Here is an 18,070-nt window from a genome sequence, read left to right on the forward strand (position 1 = left end):
GGGTGATAGAGTACATGAGAACGAGCATTGTGCACGCAATCTGCCATGATGTCGTCACGAGAACCGCGCAGGAGATGCTGTGAGATGCGAAAGTGATAACTGCGTCGTCGTGGTAAGAGTCTTCGAAATAATCAATTAACGAAATGCAGGTGAAAAAGAGGGGAAGCGGGGCACATCGCCGTCACGCATGATTGGCCAGCACAGCAAATGCCAAGACTCTACGTCGCGTCAGCTGCGCGCACAACACAATCACCCGCTCACCTCAACTTTCACCCCTCCACCAGCGCTGTCAAGGATCGTGTATCCAGTCATGCATGATCCAGACCTCGTATTATCAGTCCGCTTGTCGGAAGCCGATAGTCCCTTGCGCAGCTAACCCTCTTTCGTTAGGACTTCCATACAGGCAGGTAGGACCACACTTCCAGTTCCAGGGCATCGATTCCATGAGCAGCTAACGGTATAATCACCTGGTGCTGTTACGGTTGTTTTTATTTTGTTGTCGACTTTGGCTCTGGCGTTATTTGGAGACTTGATATTGTCGCCCATGCTGTGATCCCCAAAGTCTGGCGTGTCAGTCTTGCTCACTTTACTAAGCCGACCAAGCCTGGAGATCTCTATTACACAATGGGTTCAATCGCACCAGCAACTCAACCCCGCGTTGTGATTATCGGAGCAGGCATTGTCGGTACCAACCTCGCCGACGAGCTGGTGTCGCGAGGATGGAGCGACATCACGGTCATCGACCAAGGGCCCCTGGACCTGCCGGGCGGGTCAACGTCACATGCTCCTGGTCTGGTTTTTCAAACGAATCCGTCGAAAACCATGACCCTGTTTGCAAAATATACCGTCGAGAAGTTATTGTCACTGGAGTCTGAAGGTCAAAACTGCTTCAATCAGGTTGGCGGCCTCGAGGTAGCAACTACCCCTGCTCGACTGGAGGAGCTAAAGCGGAAGCATGGCTATGCCTCGTCATGGGGTGTCGAAGCGCGTTTGGTCACCGCTGATGATTGCCTCGGACTCTACCCTCATCTGAACAAGGACATGGTTCTTGGCGGTCTGCATATCCCTAGCGACGGTCTGGCTTTGGCAGCACGCGCAGTACAGCTGCTCATCTCCCGGACGCGGGAGGCCGGCGTTCGCTATCTTGGCTCAACTCCTGTCATTGGCATTGAGCGATCGAAAAACCAAGTCACCGGCGTGACGACTCCCAATGGATCGATTCCTGCCGATATTGTCGTCTCTTGTGCAGGCTTCTGGGGCGTCGAGGTCGGAGCCATGATCGGGTTACCCATCCCTTTACTGCCACTCGCTCACCAATATGCCAAGACCACTCCCGTGCCTGCCTTGGCCGGCAAGAACCCACAACCAAACGGCGCAAGCCTGCCCATTCTGCGCCACCAAGACCAAGACCTCTACTACCGCGAACACGGCGACCGATACGGTATTGGCTATTACGGGCACAAGCCAATGCCCGTCGTAGCCTCCTCGCTGGGCTTAACACCGGAGCACGTCGACGAAAGGAATATGCCCTCTCGCCTCGACTTCACCCCCGAGGACTTTGAGCCGGCTTGGAAGGAGACTCAGAACTTGCTCCCCACCCTGAAGGATGCCGAAGTTGCTGACGGCTTCAATGGCATCTTCTCTTTTACCCCCGATGGCGGACCATTGGTTGGACAAGCTCCCCACTTAGACGGATTCTATGTGGCAGAGGCAGTGTGGGTGACACATTCCGCGGGCGTGGCCCGTGCTGTGGCCGAAGTCCTGACAGAAGGACGGTCCCGAATCGATCTTGCGGACTGTGAGCTTACGCGCTTCGAGGAGGTACAACTTACACCGCAATACATCAAGGAGACGTCACAGCAGAATTTTGTCGAAGTCTATGATATCCTACACCCACTTCAGCCAAAGGAATCGCCCCGCAACCTACGCGTCAGTCCTTTCTACGCCCGACAGCGTGAGCTGGGCGCTTACTTCCTCGAAGGCGGGGCTTGGGAGCGCCCATACTGGTTCGAAGCAAACGAGAAGCTGATCGAGGTTCTGCCAGAGGAGTGGAAGCCTGTCGAACGTGATGCCTGGTCTTCCAGATACTATTCACCCATTGCCGCAGCAGAAGCCTGGAAGACGCGCACCGCTGTGGCAATGTATGATATGACGCCTCTCCGACGGCTGGAGGTATCGGGACCTGGAGCCGCCGAGTTGCTGCAAAAGCTGTGCACGGGTAACGTTACCCTGAAACCAGGTGCTGTTACATACACGTTGTTTCTCAATGAATTCGGTGGGGTCCGGAGTGATCTCACCGTTGCCAGAATTGAGGAAGAGCTCTTCCAAGTCGGCGTCAACGGACCTGTCGACACCGCCTATGTCACCCGAGCAGCGCGCTTGCAGAGTCGAGAAACACCCGAGAAATGGGTGCACGTCAGCGATATCACTGGGGGCACCTGCTGCATTGGCCTCTGGGGACCTCTTGCACGGGAGGTGATCAGTATTGTCAGCAGTGACGACTGGTCGAACAAGGGACTGCGATATTTCCGGTGCAAGAAAGCAAACATTGCCGGCATACCGGTTAGGATTATGCGGCTGTCCTATGTCGGTGAACTCGGCTGGGAGATCTACACTAGCGCAGACCGAGGCCAAGCACTGTGGGATGCCCTATGGAGGGCTGGACAGCCTCATGGAGTCATTGCCGCAGGCCGCAGCGCTTTCAACGCCCTGCGGTTAGAGAAAGGCTATCGATCCTGGGGTACTGATATGACCACTGAACATGACCCGTATGAGAGTGGACTCGGATTCGCAGTCAAGTCGGGCAAAGAAGGCTATGTTGGTAGCGTTGCACTCAAAGGACGCTCCGTGGAGACCGTTACCAAACGCCTCCGCTGCCTAACCATCAACAACGGGAAGTCCATGGTTCTGGGCAAGGAACCCGTTTTCGTCGATGGCAAGCCAACTGGGTACGTTACCAGCGCTGCGTTCGGCTATACGATCCGCAAACCTATCGCCTATGCTTGGTTGCCCAGCACGGTCGGCGAGGGCGAGTCTGTCGAGATTGAGTATTTTGGAAAGAGAATTCCTGCCACCGTTACCCCTGAGCCGTTGTTCGATCCAGATATGAGCCGGTTGCGCGGATGATCCTGCTGTCAGGAACGACGTCGGTTACTGAATGGTAGAAAACGTGCAAGAGATGCGGTGTTGACAGGCTTGTGGGTTTCTTGGTTTGGCAAAGAGTTAACATGCTCGAAGACTCGCTTCTGACTTAGCTAATCATTTCCATAGTTTGCAAATTTGCAACTTACCGCCTCTAGGGATTTTACAGTCGCATGGATCTTCATGGACTCGGAGACATCCTTCATTCGTGGCAATCAGCTCGCCGCCCATAGCAACACCACCTCCGATATAAGATTTCCAGCGCGACAAAATCAATTGACGAAGCCAATGCGACTGTTCAGCTCAACGACACCTAAGCCAATTGCTCACGGCCGGTAGCAACAAGCGCCGCCTACATCTCGTCTCTCCGTCCTAAGCATCATTACCAATGCGACATCATCAACCCGTTATATCCAATGCGACATTTGCAGATCGAAAAACCAGGGATATAGCTCATTCCAGACAACCGACGAAACCTAAGCAGTTGTACCTCGATACGACTTGAGACATCCAAGTCGAAATATTCGAGCTCCCTAGCGCGACATTTTCAGCTCGACATTGATAGATGCAATGTGTTAGCACACCTATTCGTGCAGCACGTCTGATATACCTTCGAGATCAACGCCATCCCGAGCGCGCCATACGCGAAGAACTGTAGCCAAATCACTGCAGGCGACATCTTGTTCCATCCTCTCTGTCGGTCCATCCATAGCGGCATCCCAACCCCACGGAAGCAAGAAAAATGTCCTCCCCAACGGGGCAGTCTTAACACCACTGTCACACTCACGACTCATACGAGTACGTTCGACCACTGTAAAGCAACGTGGGAATATCTTGATTTTCGAAATATAGCTTTGAGGGATGCGATCAGGTGAGATTCGAGTTCCGCGAAACCTTCTTTCCTAAAATCGAAGATGTTTGGGGAGGCACGGCAGAGAGAGCCAGGTCAGCCGCAACCGGAAGGACTATCGCTATGGATATTGTTGGCCCTTCTCCGGTGCAACCACACGGTACCTGAATGAAGTACACGCCCGAACGAGCTCGTACGCGTTATTTCAGGGTTATATTGTTGCCTTTGGTATTCGCACTACACCGCGCGCAAGCAGGACATTCGGAGATTCATGCAGCACCTTGAACGAGCGTTATGGTTGGAGATGGCGATCGTGACTGAGACCGAACGCAAATCTGCGAAAGACGACACTTACACCTACGATCGGAATCGGTGCTACAACATAATAACAAAAGGAAGGTAAGAAGGAGCGATTCAGCGAACAAGTCGACTGGGAAGGGCACGGGGAGAGATGTCGCCAGGGATATCTTGCTGTACCCGACGAGGCCATATCCGCTGACCATACCGCTTCGCCAGGATTGAGGTTGAAGGGCACGACTCCGACGAACGCGTTACTTCCGGGCCTGCTAGACGAGAAGTCGCATTGTTTGACCTTCTCGGCACTTTTGCGAGCGAGGAGAATAGCAAGGGAAATGCCAGGTGACGACAGTTCGAATCCCGTTGCGACGGACACGGCATCCGGAGCAACGATTGATCGCTGCTGTTTCCATCACGAAGAAAAAATTGACGTGGCAGGCGCAAGGTAGGTCTACCCCTTCGAGCAGTCTCGATATCTTGACCAAGAGGGTCACCGGTATCGATTGCTTCACGGTAGGATTTCATTCACAGTACGTTGCAGGCAGGCATGTCGCACTCTACAATTCCCGCATGCATCATCCCCCAAGGGATACAGCATCACACAACCAGAGCAGGGAAACCGATCCTCGTCTTGACGATGCAATGCATCCATGCCTGCATACGAGTACATGCGATGCGTGGCAAACCGAGGGACAGGCGGGCCGACATCCTACTGTGGAAGTGTAGTGGTTGACTTTGAACAGCCTTTATCGCGCCTCGTTAAGTGGTGTGTGTCTTACTCAATTTAGCCTTCTTGTCTAACTTGGGAGGCACCCATGGAGCATATATGAAAGCGCTTGTCATGCGTCAGCGGCATGTGCATGTGCTCCCTCAAACGCTCACCGTCATGTAAGTCCAAAGTGTGGGCGTATGTTACCCCAGTCTGGTCCGGGCTGGCTGATCAATGCAGGTGGCAGGCATGCGGGCGGGTGGAGCATCGCTTCTGGATGCATGGTCTAGGCCGCAAGGGGTAACGAGATCCATTAGCGCCGGTGAGTACTTATCTGTGGCGCGCACGACTTGCATCCCGCCCTCACAATACCTTTCCTGGCGCAGAGTTCGCGGTTGCAGTAGGTGTCATGGAGAGGCTCGTTTCCCCGGTCGAGGATCGATGCATCGGGACAGACACGACGAGGCTCACCAGCGAGCGGGCCGAGTGTTCATCCTGGTCGCTTACACTGGATTGGGTGAACGGAGGACATGGCATTCGAGACTCGGGCTTGCCACTGCGGCCAGCCCGACGATGACCTGAGACTGACCCATCCTGGGCGGTGAGGAGTGAGCCTACAGTGTTATGAGGTGATGCAAGTATGGCCTCCAGAGAATGCGGCTTCAGGTACTTCGAAGGAGAATGTCGAATACCACCGTTCGTTAGCCGTGAACTGGCGTCCAGAGCCACCGGGACGAACGCAGGTATGTCAGTAGATAGATGGTAGATTCCCCGTAGTTTTCAGAGGCTGTAGGGACACGGACAACGACTGCGGTGTCGACGACTCAACCAATCTGCGGTTCGACATAGGCGTCTTGAGGGCTGAATGAGTCTCTTCTCGGATTTGTCTACGATAATACCATAGAATCGACCGCCTGAAAAGGGTTCTATCCTCGCTATTAACTATTGAGCTAACCATGTAGACACGATATGTACTTCGAACCGCCATACATTCATTTTGTCTTCCTGAGATACCGCTGGCACAGGTACAGTAGCATCGCGAGATTCCCCAACAGAAATGCCAATGCAGTGCAGTTGCAATACGCCATGATTAATTCTGCCCTACGGTCATTACAGCTTCGCCCTCAACTGTGGTTGCCCCTGCCACTGCCCCAGGCTCTGCCCCTGCGTCGTCTCCTTCCCATCAATCAAATCCCTCATCTCGAACCTCGGAAAATCCGCAAACAGCGCCGGATCCGGCCGGTCGCGATCCCAGGCCCACTTCTCCCTCAGCTCGGGCGCCAGCTCGCCCTCGAGCATCTGCACCACGTACTTGCCCAGCACGGGGAAGAACTTGAAGCCGTGAAACGATCCGCAGGCCGCGACGTACAGGCCCTGCGCCGCGGCGTGGGGGGAGATGATGAAGTCGCCGGACGAGGTGAATGCGTCCCTAGTAAGACGCGGGAGCGCGAATGTTAGCGGATGTCACCAGGAGTATGTTCAGACTTTATTATTAGGGGCGCGGGGCGTTCGCGCACACACAAAAGGCGGCACTTAATTGACTCACCAGCAAATCCGATGCTTCTCCATCTTCCAGGTCGCGCCCTTGCGGCCGTAAAAGACGGTGTTGGCGTGGTTGATGTCCTCCTTCAGCCGTCCGGAGACGTCCCACTGCGCGTAGTCCCTTTGGGCGGGCGGCGCCGAGATGTAACGGCCGGGGACTACTTCGTGGGTGTTTTTGAAGATGGTCTGGCCCCACCATTTGAGCTCGCGGTCCGCGGTGGGCGGGAGGCTGCCGATAAAGGGGCCTACAAGTGTGTCAGCACGGTACCGCGTGGCCAAAAAGACAGATTCAGGGGATGGAAGCGAGGTGAGAAACCAAGCAGAGGGAAGCGAAGTGTCCATACCTGCCGTAGGAGTATACCCCTGGACGCCGACGGGCATGTTGGCGAACCGGCCGTAACTTGCGTCATCCAGCTTCGTCATGCCCGTCGTGATCCCCCCAGCCACGATCCTGTCGTCGGCTCGAAGATCTGGTTTCCCTGTGCCCTCAGCACTCAACTCGAGCAATTTGGGCGTGTATGCCCCCGTGCTGAGGATGACGTGGGCCGCTCGTAGACTCTGGCCCGTCGAGGTTCTGACGCCGACACACCGGCGGCCACCACCGTCTAACAGTAAGCTCGTGACCTCGGCGGTAACGTACTTGACGCCCAAGTCGATGCACTTCTTCGTGACAGCGCGCAAACAGTCGCCGGCCGCGCCCCATCCGCTGGTCTTGTTGACCAGCACCTCCTTGACGTCCGTGTAGTCGGCGTCCTCGAACAGGCCGCCGTACAGTTTGCGGGCCTCCTCGATAGGTAGAGCCTTGAGGTCGGCTTTGCGCCCCAGCTTCTTGTAGTTGTCGATGACTTCCTGGGCGTAGTCGCTGCGGCAGATCCAGAAGATGCCCGTCTTGTGGAAATAGGGTTTCCACAGCGGGTCGGTCTCGAAAACGTCTTGCGCCTCGAGCCCCAGTTGGCAGTAGATGATGTCGTCGTAGTCGGCGCGCACGACTTTGTTCCAGTCCCACGAGGCGGCGACGCGGCTGTCCGCATCGTAGGCGTCTCGGTCGACGATCGTGACTGAGGCGTGGGGATATTTCTGGATTAAGTGATAGGCGGTCGACACGCCGAAGACGCCAGCCCCTACAATGAGGTACGACTTGTCGGAGCCCATGGTGGCAATCAGTCGTCAATATGTGGCCTCAACGGTCGCCCCGGGTGCGTGAGGGATCACAGCAAGTTTATCGTGTCTTTCATATTTCTATCGGTGAGCCTGTGAGTAAGGAAGGGCTATACATATGGGCCGTTCTCGGCCATACGCGCCGTGGTGGGACGTCCGAAGTGCTTCCCATTCGGTGGAGAAACTGATCAAGTCGGGCATTATAACCATGAAAAGAAAAGCCTTCCAGTAGCGGATGACACGTGAGGCGGTCCGGCCTGATTACGGAGTACGCACGGTACGAGAACACCAACAGCCATGTTGCCATCTGTATTATTACACACTTCCATTTAATGCCGAGCGTCACTTCTTCAATATCTACACTTGCTGATTTCTCGGTCTGGGGTCCTGACGCACGAGTAACAACAGCATACAAATCCCACAATCAGGTGTCCTCTTGACGCTTCTGATCTTCAGAACATGGAAACTCCGGTGGCGGCAGTCTGCCAGCGACTCAACCCCAGCAGCAACGGAAATACCAACTTGCGAGCGAGACCTGGATATGGTCCCTTGGTGTAAGGCGACGGACTGTCTGCCATTTTTTCAGCTGCCACCCAGTGAAGAACTCGGACTTGCCCCCACGCATCATGGTAAGGGTTGACACTCATCTAGGTGCACTAGGCAAAGCATGGAATAAACGCATCTGATTTCAGTGCTGCGTATTCGGGACTTTTTGTTGTACAAGACCTCGCACTGAAGGCACAGTTCTCCTTTACCACTGAAAGAAGGCATCGACCAGCTCCACGAGCTCACCAGAAACAGACGTAAGGCTGATCGCCCGTCACTGTCCGCTTACTCACTAAATATACATGCCTCGTAAGATTGATCGTCATGCCAGACATGATCAATCGTCCTCATCCAGGACCTGCTGGAGAAATAGCCTGGCTGATGCACCGCACGTAACCCCTTAGCAATGAAACTTTTGTCTTCTGTCATGTCACAACATACACCGGCTTCCAGATGCATGCTTCCGACGCTGACTCAAGTTCCACGGAACAAAAACTGCATGTCCTCGGGAGTCAACTTGTCCAAAGCGACTTGGTCGTTGTTGACTGTGCCATTGATCATGTTCGCCTTCTTCTCCTGGAGCATCACCATTCTGGACTCGACCGAGTCTTCGATGCAAAGACGGGTGATCTTGCAAGGCCGACGTTGCCCGATACGGTGGCATCGATCTGCGGATTGCCATTCGGCAGCTGGGTTCCACCACCTGTGAAGAATCCAAGGTTAGCAGGGGGGTTGCCAAAGGGGGGGAAAAGGGGCTGCCGGCAGAACTTACGGATCAATAATGAACACCCTGCTGGCCTCCGTCAGGTTCAACGCAACACCACCAGCCTTGAGCGAAACAAGGAACACCTCCACGTCGACGTTGTTCATGAAATGTTCGATCGACTTCTGTCTCTGCGCCGGAGTCATGCTGCCGTCCAGCAGAACAGTCGAGAAACCGGATTTCTGCAACCGCCACTGTACAAGCTGCAACATCGAGGTGAACTGTGAGAAGACAATACTCTTGTGGGTCTGCTTCTTGCTGCGCAACTTGTACAAGTCATAAACCAACATCTCAATCTTGGTAGAGCTAGTCCAGTCCTCCATCTTAATGCGGTTGATGATGGATGATTTCTTGACGTTGTCTTCATCCTGCTCGATCTCGGGCTGGTCCCAGTCTATCACGAGAGGGATATGGCAGCGTGGACAGTCTGCGTCGGCCTCGGAACCTCCGTTGATACTACCAGCGAAGGACTGGACGTAGGACTTGGCACATTGCCGACAGAACTCGTGGCGACAGCGAGAGCGGATGGCTTCTTCGGCGGGTTCGTCGCAGATGCAGCACACGAGGACGTTCTGGCCACCTTCGGCGTTCTTGCGAAGGATCAGATCAGGATGGTTGGCGACCTGTCGCATTTGCATGATCAGGCCAAAGATGTTGGCGTAGTTGTTGAGCATGACACCTTGGCTAACGTAAGTGTCGAATTTGCGGGTTGAGTTGGACATGATGCTCTGAGAGAAGTCGCGTTCGATCTCTCCAAAGAATTCATTGTGGATGACGATCTCTTTGGGGGGTAGTTCCATGGACGAGGTGTGATCCTTCTTCATGCGCCGAAGCATGATGCGGTCGGTGATGAGGCGTAGTTTGTCCAGGCCAGCCTTTCGTAGCTCCTTGTTCTCCGCTTGCGTGATCGGATTGAGAATCTCCTGGTTGAAAACCGAGACATGGTTAAAGCCACTGTGTTTGCACGAAGTGCATCGCTTGGTTTCATCCTGGGACCAGTGGAGTTGGTGACAGTTACATGCCTTGCAGAAGTAGCAAGCAAATGGTTTGATTTCCAGGAACCGCAGAAGCGAGAAGAACTCGCCAATGCGGTTCTGGACCGGCGTACCGGACAGGCACCACTTGTAGTTGGCTTTCAAGGCGAAGCAGGCTCTGGCAACACCTGTAGTGCGAGATTTAATGCTGTGAGCCTCATCCAGAATCAAACGGTGAAACTTGATGGAATGCAGCACACTGTCCTCTTTGACGAGCCCGCCCCCACGGTTCCAGCCTTTCTCTTCTTTGCGGTACATGGACTCCAGGCCGGAATAGGAGACCATGATGACATCGTACTGCTTCAAGTCCTTGACCTTCATACTTTTGCACTTGGGATTGGCGGAGATATGGTAGATGAGGACCTTCAGTTTCCCATCGGTATACTCATTCATCTCAGATTGCCATTGCATCAGTGCAACGGGTGGGACGACAACGAGACTGGGAGCCTTGGCGGGATAATCGGACATGATCAAGCTGACCGCCTGGATGGTCTTGCCCATCCCCATCTCGTCACCGAGTAGGCCACCTGCCCACTTGGACTTTTCTTGCTTCATCATCCAGTCTAGACCTTCAAGCTGGAAAGGTTTGAGCTTGCGGTTGATACCAGAAGGCTGAGGCGCTTGGACGGGAACAATCCGAGGTTCCTTTTCGAGCTCAGTCCACATGGTCTTGATCTCGGGGTGAGCCTTCTCCAATTTCTTGCGTTCCTTGAGCTGGCGTCGCTTCTGGGGATGAAAGTAGTCTCGTCTCTCCTCCTCCGTCAGGGTGTCCCATTGGAGAGAAGTGATACCTCGCCGGCGGGGCGGCTTGAATCCCGATCTGCGACGAGCATATCCCGATTCCGGTGCAGAAAGGCCGTCATCAACAGCATCGTCACTAACTTCTGCTGAAAAATCTGACATGGAGGAATCAATCAAGCTTTGCATTTCGGAGTCGGGAAGGGATGAGAGCTCCGAGTCTTCGAGTGAAGCACCGGCAAGAGGAGCGTGCGGAGCAGGATTGGTCGAATGGATAGGAAGCCTGGTGTATGGCCGACGGGTGGTTGCAAGCGGTACGTCGTCGTCACTATCGACTGTGTCATCACTCGCAACATATCTAGGAGCAGTCCGGGCAGTCCGGGGTCGTTTGAGCAGGGGCAGCTCATCGGTATCGTCGGATTCAACAACCATATTGTACTCTTCTTCCTGCAGTTTAGCAGCAATCTTTGCATCAGCGTCTTCGTAGTCTTCGTCGGCCATATTCTTGCGTTTTCGAGAAGCCCGACCTCGTCCGCCTAGAGCAAACTCCGACGACTGCAACTGGAGAGCCCGGGCGGTCGCACTGATCTTGGCCTTCGAGGTGGTAGGGTCTGGAGTAGGGACGGTGCTTGTGCCAGGGGTCTCGTAACTGGAGAGAGAGTCCATAGAGTCGGCGACTGACGAGGGGACAGTAGACTCGGACTGTACTCCTCGGCTGGTTATGGAAGTCATATCCTTCTTAGGGATAAAGACTCCTTGAAAGGTACTTTCCGAGAATGAGCGAGACTCGACAACCTCCTCCTCGTCGTCATCAGAGTCAGGAATCTCCAGGACTTTGGATACGGCAGGACGACCTCGAGTTCGTGTGTTGGGTCTCTTCGTTGCGGGTTTGCTATGTGCAGGTGATGACATTCGAGTGGCGACTTTTGGGGGGCCTGGCTATGTTAGCAAGATGTCAAGCATGAAAGAGGGGATGGTGAGAACCCTTGGAAGAAGTCGCAGACCTCGAAGAGCGCCGAGTAGCCCCCATCTTGTCTGTCAAGCGCAAAGGTAAGACGGTGGTGAGGTGCACTCGAGGCAAAGGTGAGGGTGAGGATGAGGCTTGATTGATTTATCGATTGTAGAAATCGAGACCCCGGCTCTTGAATACCAATCCGGCAGTAGCGCGTTTCTGCCTGGGGAAGCGACGAATGAGCGCGCGTTCTCTCACGTGGACACGCGCCATCTGCACGCTCTTTGAGGTTTTTTCTGGCGTGTCCGGGCCGTTGAACCCCTCACTGCCCCTGGAGTGCCCCATTAGTGCCACTGCTTTCCTTTGTTACAGGCAGTGAATAGTTGGTTCAATGCCTACTCTCTACCGAAACTGCATGATTTTTGATGACTTCATGCCAGACTCCTTTTAATGACTTCACGCAAGAGTTCTTTAGTGACATGATTTCCTCGATTCCTTGTGCTTGTTGAGATCCAGATCCGCTCACCCACCAACGGCCGTATCGTTTGCCACCCGTGCTCTCAAGATGTAAGCGGGCATTCATGAACCAGAGGACTGTCAACTGACTCTATTCTCAGGTCGAGGCGCAATGCTAGCAATCGCATACGCGGTCCGCAGTCCGCCCTTACCGACTTTCTGGCGTCCCACAACATCTCCGCGCAACAGATTCAACAGGACTACCAGCAGCGCCTAGCAGACGCGGAGAGACGCCGGACAGAGGGAACCGAGAATGCTGATGCGGAGAAGGAGAATGAGAATGAGGTCGACGACGATAGTGAAGATCCCGTCGAAAAGAAGAAACGCAAGAGAAAAGAGGAGAAGGCCCTGCTGAAGATCAAGCAGAGCAAAGAGTTCAAGCGCCGGAAAGCGGTGCAAGAATTAGAAGAAGGCTCTGACGTTGAGCTGGACGACGATGCTCTCGCTCGAGATATGATGCGCAAAGCAGCACCACTTCCTGGCCAGCTTGATAATTGTGAGATCTGTGAGAAGAGATTTACGGTCACACCATACAGCAAGACTGGTCCCGAGGGTGGTCTCCTCTGCGGCAAGTGTTCGAAGGAGCTCAAAGATGACGAAAAGAGAGAGGCTGCAGCCAAGAAGAAGCGAGTTTCTGCCCCGAAAGCCCGCAAACGACAAACCGAGAGTGATAGGCTCATGGGCGACGTCAAGCCCGGTTGCAAAAGTCTGGTCGACATGTGCGTGCGGAAAGTCACCAACGTCGTCAATGACATCGAAGAGTTTGGCGACATGCCACAAGACATCCTCGACCGCCTCAGCCAAATCTTGTCCAAGCAGAGAGTCCTGACCCCTCGTGTCCTGGACCTCTTTCTACGCACAGATGTTGACCGTATCATTGTTTACGACTGTGGCAAACTAGAAACCGAGGATTTCCAGAGGATTTTTGGTACCATGCCTCATGTCGAAAATGTCAATTTGCGCTTTGCTGGCCAGATGAAGGATGGGCCGCTTTTGTACATGGCAGAGAAGTGCAAGAAAATCCGTCATCTCCAGCTTGGTGCAACCAATCTTGTCACTGATGACGCATGGGTTGAACTGTTCGACAAGCTCGGTCCTCAACTGGAAAGTCTGAAATTGTCTGAACTTAATGATTCCATGAGGGACGAAACGGTCGAAGTGCTCGCAAAGCAGTGTCACAATCTCAAGCGCCTCAAACTGCGCTCTTGTTCACACATGTCCGAAGCTTCGATTAATTCACTCCGCGCTCTAAAGAGTCTTGAACACCTTACCCTGGCCGTCGCACCAGAGACTTCGTCGTCGACGCTGGTCGAACTGGTCAGCAGCTTGGGTCCCAATTTGCAGACTCTCTGTCTGGAAAACTTCCAAGATCTCGACGACACGGTTCTTGAGGCGATCAAACAGCATTGCTCTAAACTGTCCAAGCTACGCATCACAGGAAGCTGTCTTTGTCACGACAATGTCTTCGCTTCGTTGTTCGACAACGACTCCCCGTTTCCGCCACTCATCTACGCTGATGTAAGCGAGAACAGAGACATCGACAGCATGAAACCAGACGGTAGCGATGCGGACGCCATCGGATTCGGCAGTCTTGCGCTTCCAGCACTTCTCGACCACTCTGGCGCCCGCCTGGAACACCTCAACCTGAAATCAGACAGACATATCTCCCACGCCACGCTCTTGGAGTATTTTGATGGAGTCAAGCAATATCCTGCGCTGAAAGATATCGACTTGTCTTTTGTGAGTGCCGTGGACGACGTGGTTGTGGCCGGTATCTTCAAAAGCTGTCCCGAACTGTCTAAGTTGGCAGTATTTGCGTGTTTTAATGCAAGAGGTGCACGGATCCCCCGGGGCATCGCCGTTGTAGGGTTGCCGAACGCTGGTGACAATATTCTGCAGGGCGATTACGATGGAATATAGGATGAAGGAGCAGGCGTCTTGGTACGGACAGCATCTTGATGGTGGTGATAACCGAGCATGCAAGGGCAATGGCTGTTCTATCAAGAAGTTGTCACGAACACCCAGCACGCATTTATGAGCTCTTTGCTACTGTACTTTAGTGTCTCAGTCGGATGGCGCGGCGACTCGAAGTACGGTCGGGTAAAATACTTATGCAGGCATGAAGTGAATTAATTCTCCCGGTCGAGTACATAGATAGTGCAGCGCTGCCATGCTCAATTTCCACAGCTCTGCCGGACCACAGGTCGCTATTCAAAGCATCTCGATGGCCTCGACCATCGCATCCAGAGCCTTTGCATCGACATCTCTCCCACTCCTGACACCCACACCTTTGACCAACGCCTGCGCCACCGCGCCGAGTTGTCTCCTTTTCGTGGCCTGTTCAAGCTCTTGACTCTTCTCCCTCGCCACCTCAATCACTTTGTCCCCCAAGTTAGCCAATCTCGCCACGTTGAGACCATAGCTCCGGTGCGCCACGCCTTCACCCACTTCGTACAGAAATGTGACATTCTCGTCGTCCGTCTCCGTGAAGCGCATGTGCACGTTTTTGAGTTCCCCGGCGGGAAAGCCGTCGGCCATGCGCGCCAGCATCTGATAGTGCGTGATGAAGAGGGTGAGGCATTTCTTGTCGCGTACCAGATAGTCCAGGACGCTGGCCGCGATGGCGACGCCGTCGTGGGTGCTCGTTCCGCGGCCGAGCTCGTCGAGGACGACGAGGCTGCGCTCCGTGGCGAGCTTGAGGATGTCGCTTGTCTCGCTGAGTTCGACCATGAAGGTCGATTCGCCGGACATCATGTTGTCGAAGGCGCCCATGCGGGTGAAGACGGCGTCGAGGATGCCCAGCTTCGCGGACGTGGCGGGGACGAAGCAGCCGATTTGGGCCATGATGGCGATCAGGGCCACGGAGCGGACGTAGGACGACTTGCCCCCCATGTTGGGCCCCGTGACGAGGAGGGCGTGCGTGTCGGCTTGCGAAAGGAAGACGTCATTCGGAACGTAGCTGTCGAGTAGCAGTTGCTCGACCATGGGATGGCGAGCACCTTCGAGGTCAATGCGCGTGTCTTGCGTGAATTTCGGACGCACGTAGTTTGGCTGGGATGCCACATTTGCGAGGGAGAGGAGGCAGTCCAGAGTCGCCAGGTTCTGAATCGTGTCGCGGAACAGCTGGTACTTGGCGCTGACGTCGGCGAGGAGATCCTTGTATGCCTCGTCACACGCGGCGGCGAGAGACTCCTTGTGCTGATCTCTCTCGCGCAGAAGCTTGACGACTTCTGGGGCGTGGAACCTGGACACCTTCTTTGTGCCTGAAATCTTGATCCACGATGCCGGGACCTTCTTGATAGTTGCCGAGTTGTTGTCGACCTCAATCAGATACTCAATCTGTGCGACGGTAGCATAATCTACGGGTCGTGTCTTGCCCAGCTTTTCCGCGGCCGTCTTTCGGAACTCTTCTAAGTCGTGTTCGACACTAGCGATACCAAACTTGTGCTCAGAAATGGCCTCGGTCTCCGAAGCGTCGGTGAAGAAGGCATATTTATCGTTGGACTTGGCGGCCTGAAAATTGATTCTGTCTAGATACCCTACCACCTCTTTCAGAATGGTGGGCAGAGAGATCAAAGGGGTGGAGATGAGCTCCGAGTCAAACCCCGTTGATGCCGCATCTGTTGCGTAGGCAAACTCGGTAGCCAACATCTGCAACGATTGTAGAACGGTGAGTAATTCTGGCCGTGTGCACTTGCCGTAGTAGATCCGAATCAGGCTTTTCTCCAGATCAGTCCTGACTTTTGACAACACTCGCCGCATCTTCTCGGTTTGAACGGCTTTCTCGGGGTCAAGGAGTTCTTCGATAGCATTCAGTCGAGTCTCAATGCCTTTCACGTCGAGGAGTGGACGTCCAACCCATTTGCGGAGCAAACGACCACCAAACTTCGTCTGGGTCCTGTCGAGCATCCAATAAAGACTACCTTTCGTAGTATGATCTGTTTGGTTGAGGTATATTTCAAGGCTTGTGAGCGTGTTGCCATTGAGAAGCATATGAGACCTGGCGGAGAATGGTTGAAAGTATTTCGTCAGTTGAAAGACGTGTTCAAGTCCGTATTCGGACAAGTGATTGATCATGGACGACAAGCAGACAGAGACGTGCTCCGGTAAACCCATGATCTTATCAAAAATTTTCGTGGCCTTGTCTCCGTCCGAGTCCGGGAGATCCTTGAGTCTCTCAGCATAGAATGTCGAAATGAGGCTATGGGCTTGTGCTGCCATGGTTTTCTGCTTTGCAACACGCTCGACTCGGATCTTGTCACCAAACACATTGGTCTTGCTCCCTGAGAGATGAAGCACAAGCTTCTCGGTAGCCTTTGAAAGTTCTCCGACAATCAGAAACTCGCAGGGAGCGATGTGGAGAAGTCTTGTCTCGATCTCGCTCCGCATGAAGCCATCCTCAAAGTCGTCGTAGACGATATCGCCTGTGGCAGGTTGAACCGCGACGAAACCAACATGTACTTTTTCATCATTGTCTTGACCTTTGACATTGGTTTCTGTCATGCAAAGCAGGAATCCGGTCGAGGGCGACTGAGGTGCAGGACTTCCCCGGCTGGTCTCCTCGACGCCTTCTATGTCGTCGATGTAGGTACCCTTGGTGTAGAGGTTGGTAAGTTTCCTGACGAAGGGCGCGTTCCTGTTATCTCCAACCGCTTTTAGCGCTGCCGTTTCCAGTTGTCTGACGACCCCAACCTTGTGACCTGCCGTGACAAGTCTCTTAACATGGACATGGAGTCGATGGACGGGTATGCTCGCAGAAGCGAAGCGATCGATGTGAGCTTCCGACGGGTGTTCGTCGTAGCGGTATTTGCCTGGTATGCAGACGATACCGAGCTCTTTAGCAGCAATTCTTGCGTCTTCTCCAAAGAATCTGAATTTGTAACCAACTTCCACGACGAGCAGCGTGTCCAGATGTTTCCGCTTGATGTCCAATACTTGTTTTTCCATGGGTGTCAATTTGCTTCCTCCTTTCTTTGAGCGACCGGTTGGTCTCGGAGAGTCTTCAGCGGCCTCTTCGTCACCGTCTTCGTTCTCGTCAGCACCAGCTTCGTCTTCGAGCACATGATTCCGCCGTTTGATGTCGGCAATGCTGTCCGGCTTTCCCAGCTTTCTGACAAACTTCCGGTGCAACTCATCCTTCCATCTCTTGTCAGTGCCATCCCGGTCATCCAGATCCTGGTTCTCCTGCTGCGCTGAAGAGGAGTAAAGGTACTTGGCGGTCCGTGACGCCCCAGGCTCGATCGTGGAGGCGGCAAGGTTCTGGCCGTTAGCGACAACAGGCCGTAGCGTTCTCAGATTTGCTCCATCTTCCAAGATGTCCTGGCCTCCGATGCCACCGGCTTCCCGGTCCACGGGGGCAAGGCGTCGTCTTTTCGTTGGCGGCACGGGCAGATCGTCATCGCCGCTGTCCTCAGACGTCCGTAGTTGAGGTTTGGGGGCCGGAGTTGATGAGGGTTTCTTGAAAAATGCAGAGAGCGTCTGCTGTTTCTTCTGCGCAGAGGCCATCATTCTCCTGCCGTATCCTTCAACGGCAGCGGAAGAATTGACTCAGTTGTCGCCTTGAATCCCCAACGACGAGTGTTTGCGCCAATCAGATTTCCTGGATAGCATACGGTGGAGGAAAACTACTTGAAGTGGACGCGTCGTGCGCCAGCGTAGCGCGTCGCGTTCGCGCAGATTAAAAGGATCAATTACAGTCAGCAGGCAGAACATCACCAAAAGCCTTCTGCGCTATGTCCCCGAGCCCCCATACCTTGATGATGTAGGTAGTGATGCTTGATGCTCATGCTTTTATTGTTACCATATCTACGAAACAAGGGCGGTG

The 18,070-nt window shown here is 54.0% G+C and overlaps 5 protein-coding genes across 5 annotated transcripts; 2 read left to right on the forward strand and 3 right to left on the reverse strand.

The window, feature by feature from the left end:
* Positions 1-624: 624 nt before the first annotated feature.
* A1O7_01462 (uncharacterized protein) lies at positions 625-3,126 on the forward strand (the record flags this gene model as incomplete). The annotated part of the gene is made up of 1 exon (XM_007755499.1): positions 625-3,126. One exon carries the CDS (start codon positions 625-627, stop codon positions 3,124-3,126), a length of 2,502 nt encoding a protein of 833 aa, XP_007753689.1.
* Positions 3,127-6,107: 2,981 nt separating this feature from the next.
* On the reverse strand, positions 6,108-7,691 carry A1O7_01463 (uncharacterized protein; the record flags this gene model as incomplete). The annotated part of the gene is made up of 3 exons (XM_007755500.1): positions 6,108-6,426; positions 6,544-6,784; positions 6,884-7,691. 3 exons carry the CDS (start codon positions 7,689-7,691, stop codon positions 6,108-6,110), a joined length of 1,368 nt encoding a protein of 455 aa, XP_007753690.1.
* Positions 7,692-8,717: 1,026 nt separating this feature from the next.
* On the reverse strand, positions 8,718-11,444 carry A1O7_01464 (adenosinetriphosphatase; the record flags this gene model as incomplete). The annotated part of the gene is made up of 2 exons (XM_007755501.1): positions 8,718-8,946; positions 9,016-11,444. The coding sequence occupies 2 exons, from the start codon at positions 11,442-11,444 to the stop codon at positions 8,718-8,720; spliced, it is 2,658 nt and encodes an 885-aa protein (XP_007753691.1).
* Positions 11,445-12,358: 914 nt separating this feature from the next.
* A1O7_01465 (uncharacterized protein) lies at positions 12,359-14,166 on the forward strand (the record flags this gene model as incomplete). The annotated part of the gene is made up of 2 exons (XM_007755502.1): positions 12,359-12,379; positions 12,436-14,166. 2 exons carry the CDS (start codon positions 12,359-12,361, stop codon positions 14,164-14,166), a joined length of 1,752 nt encoding a protein of 583 aa, XP_007753692.1.
* Positions 14,167-14,457: 291 nt separating this feature from the next.
* A1O7_01466 (DNA mismatch repair protein msh3) lies at positions 14,458-17,751 on the reverse strand (the record flags this gene model as incomplete). The annotated part of the gene is made up of 1 exon (XM_007755503.1): positions 14,458-17,751. One exon carries the CDS (start codon positions 17,749-17,751, stop codon positions 14,458-14,460), a length of 3,294 nt encoding a protein of 1,097 aa, XP_007753693.1.
* Positions 17,752-18,070: the final 319 nt, after the last annotated feature.

This window comes from Cladophialophora yegresii (genome assembly GCF_000585515.1).
Source record: "Cladophialophora yegresii CBS 114405 chromosome Unknown aczIN-supercont1.1, whole genome shotgun sequence".
NCBI classification, from domain to species: domain Eukaryota; kingdom Fungi; phylum Ascomycota; class Eurotiomycetes; order Chaetothyriales; family Herpotrichiellaceae; genus Cladophialophora; species Cladophialophora yegresii.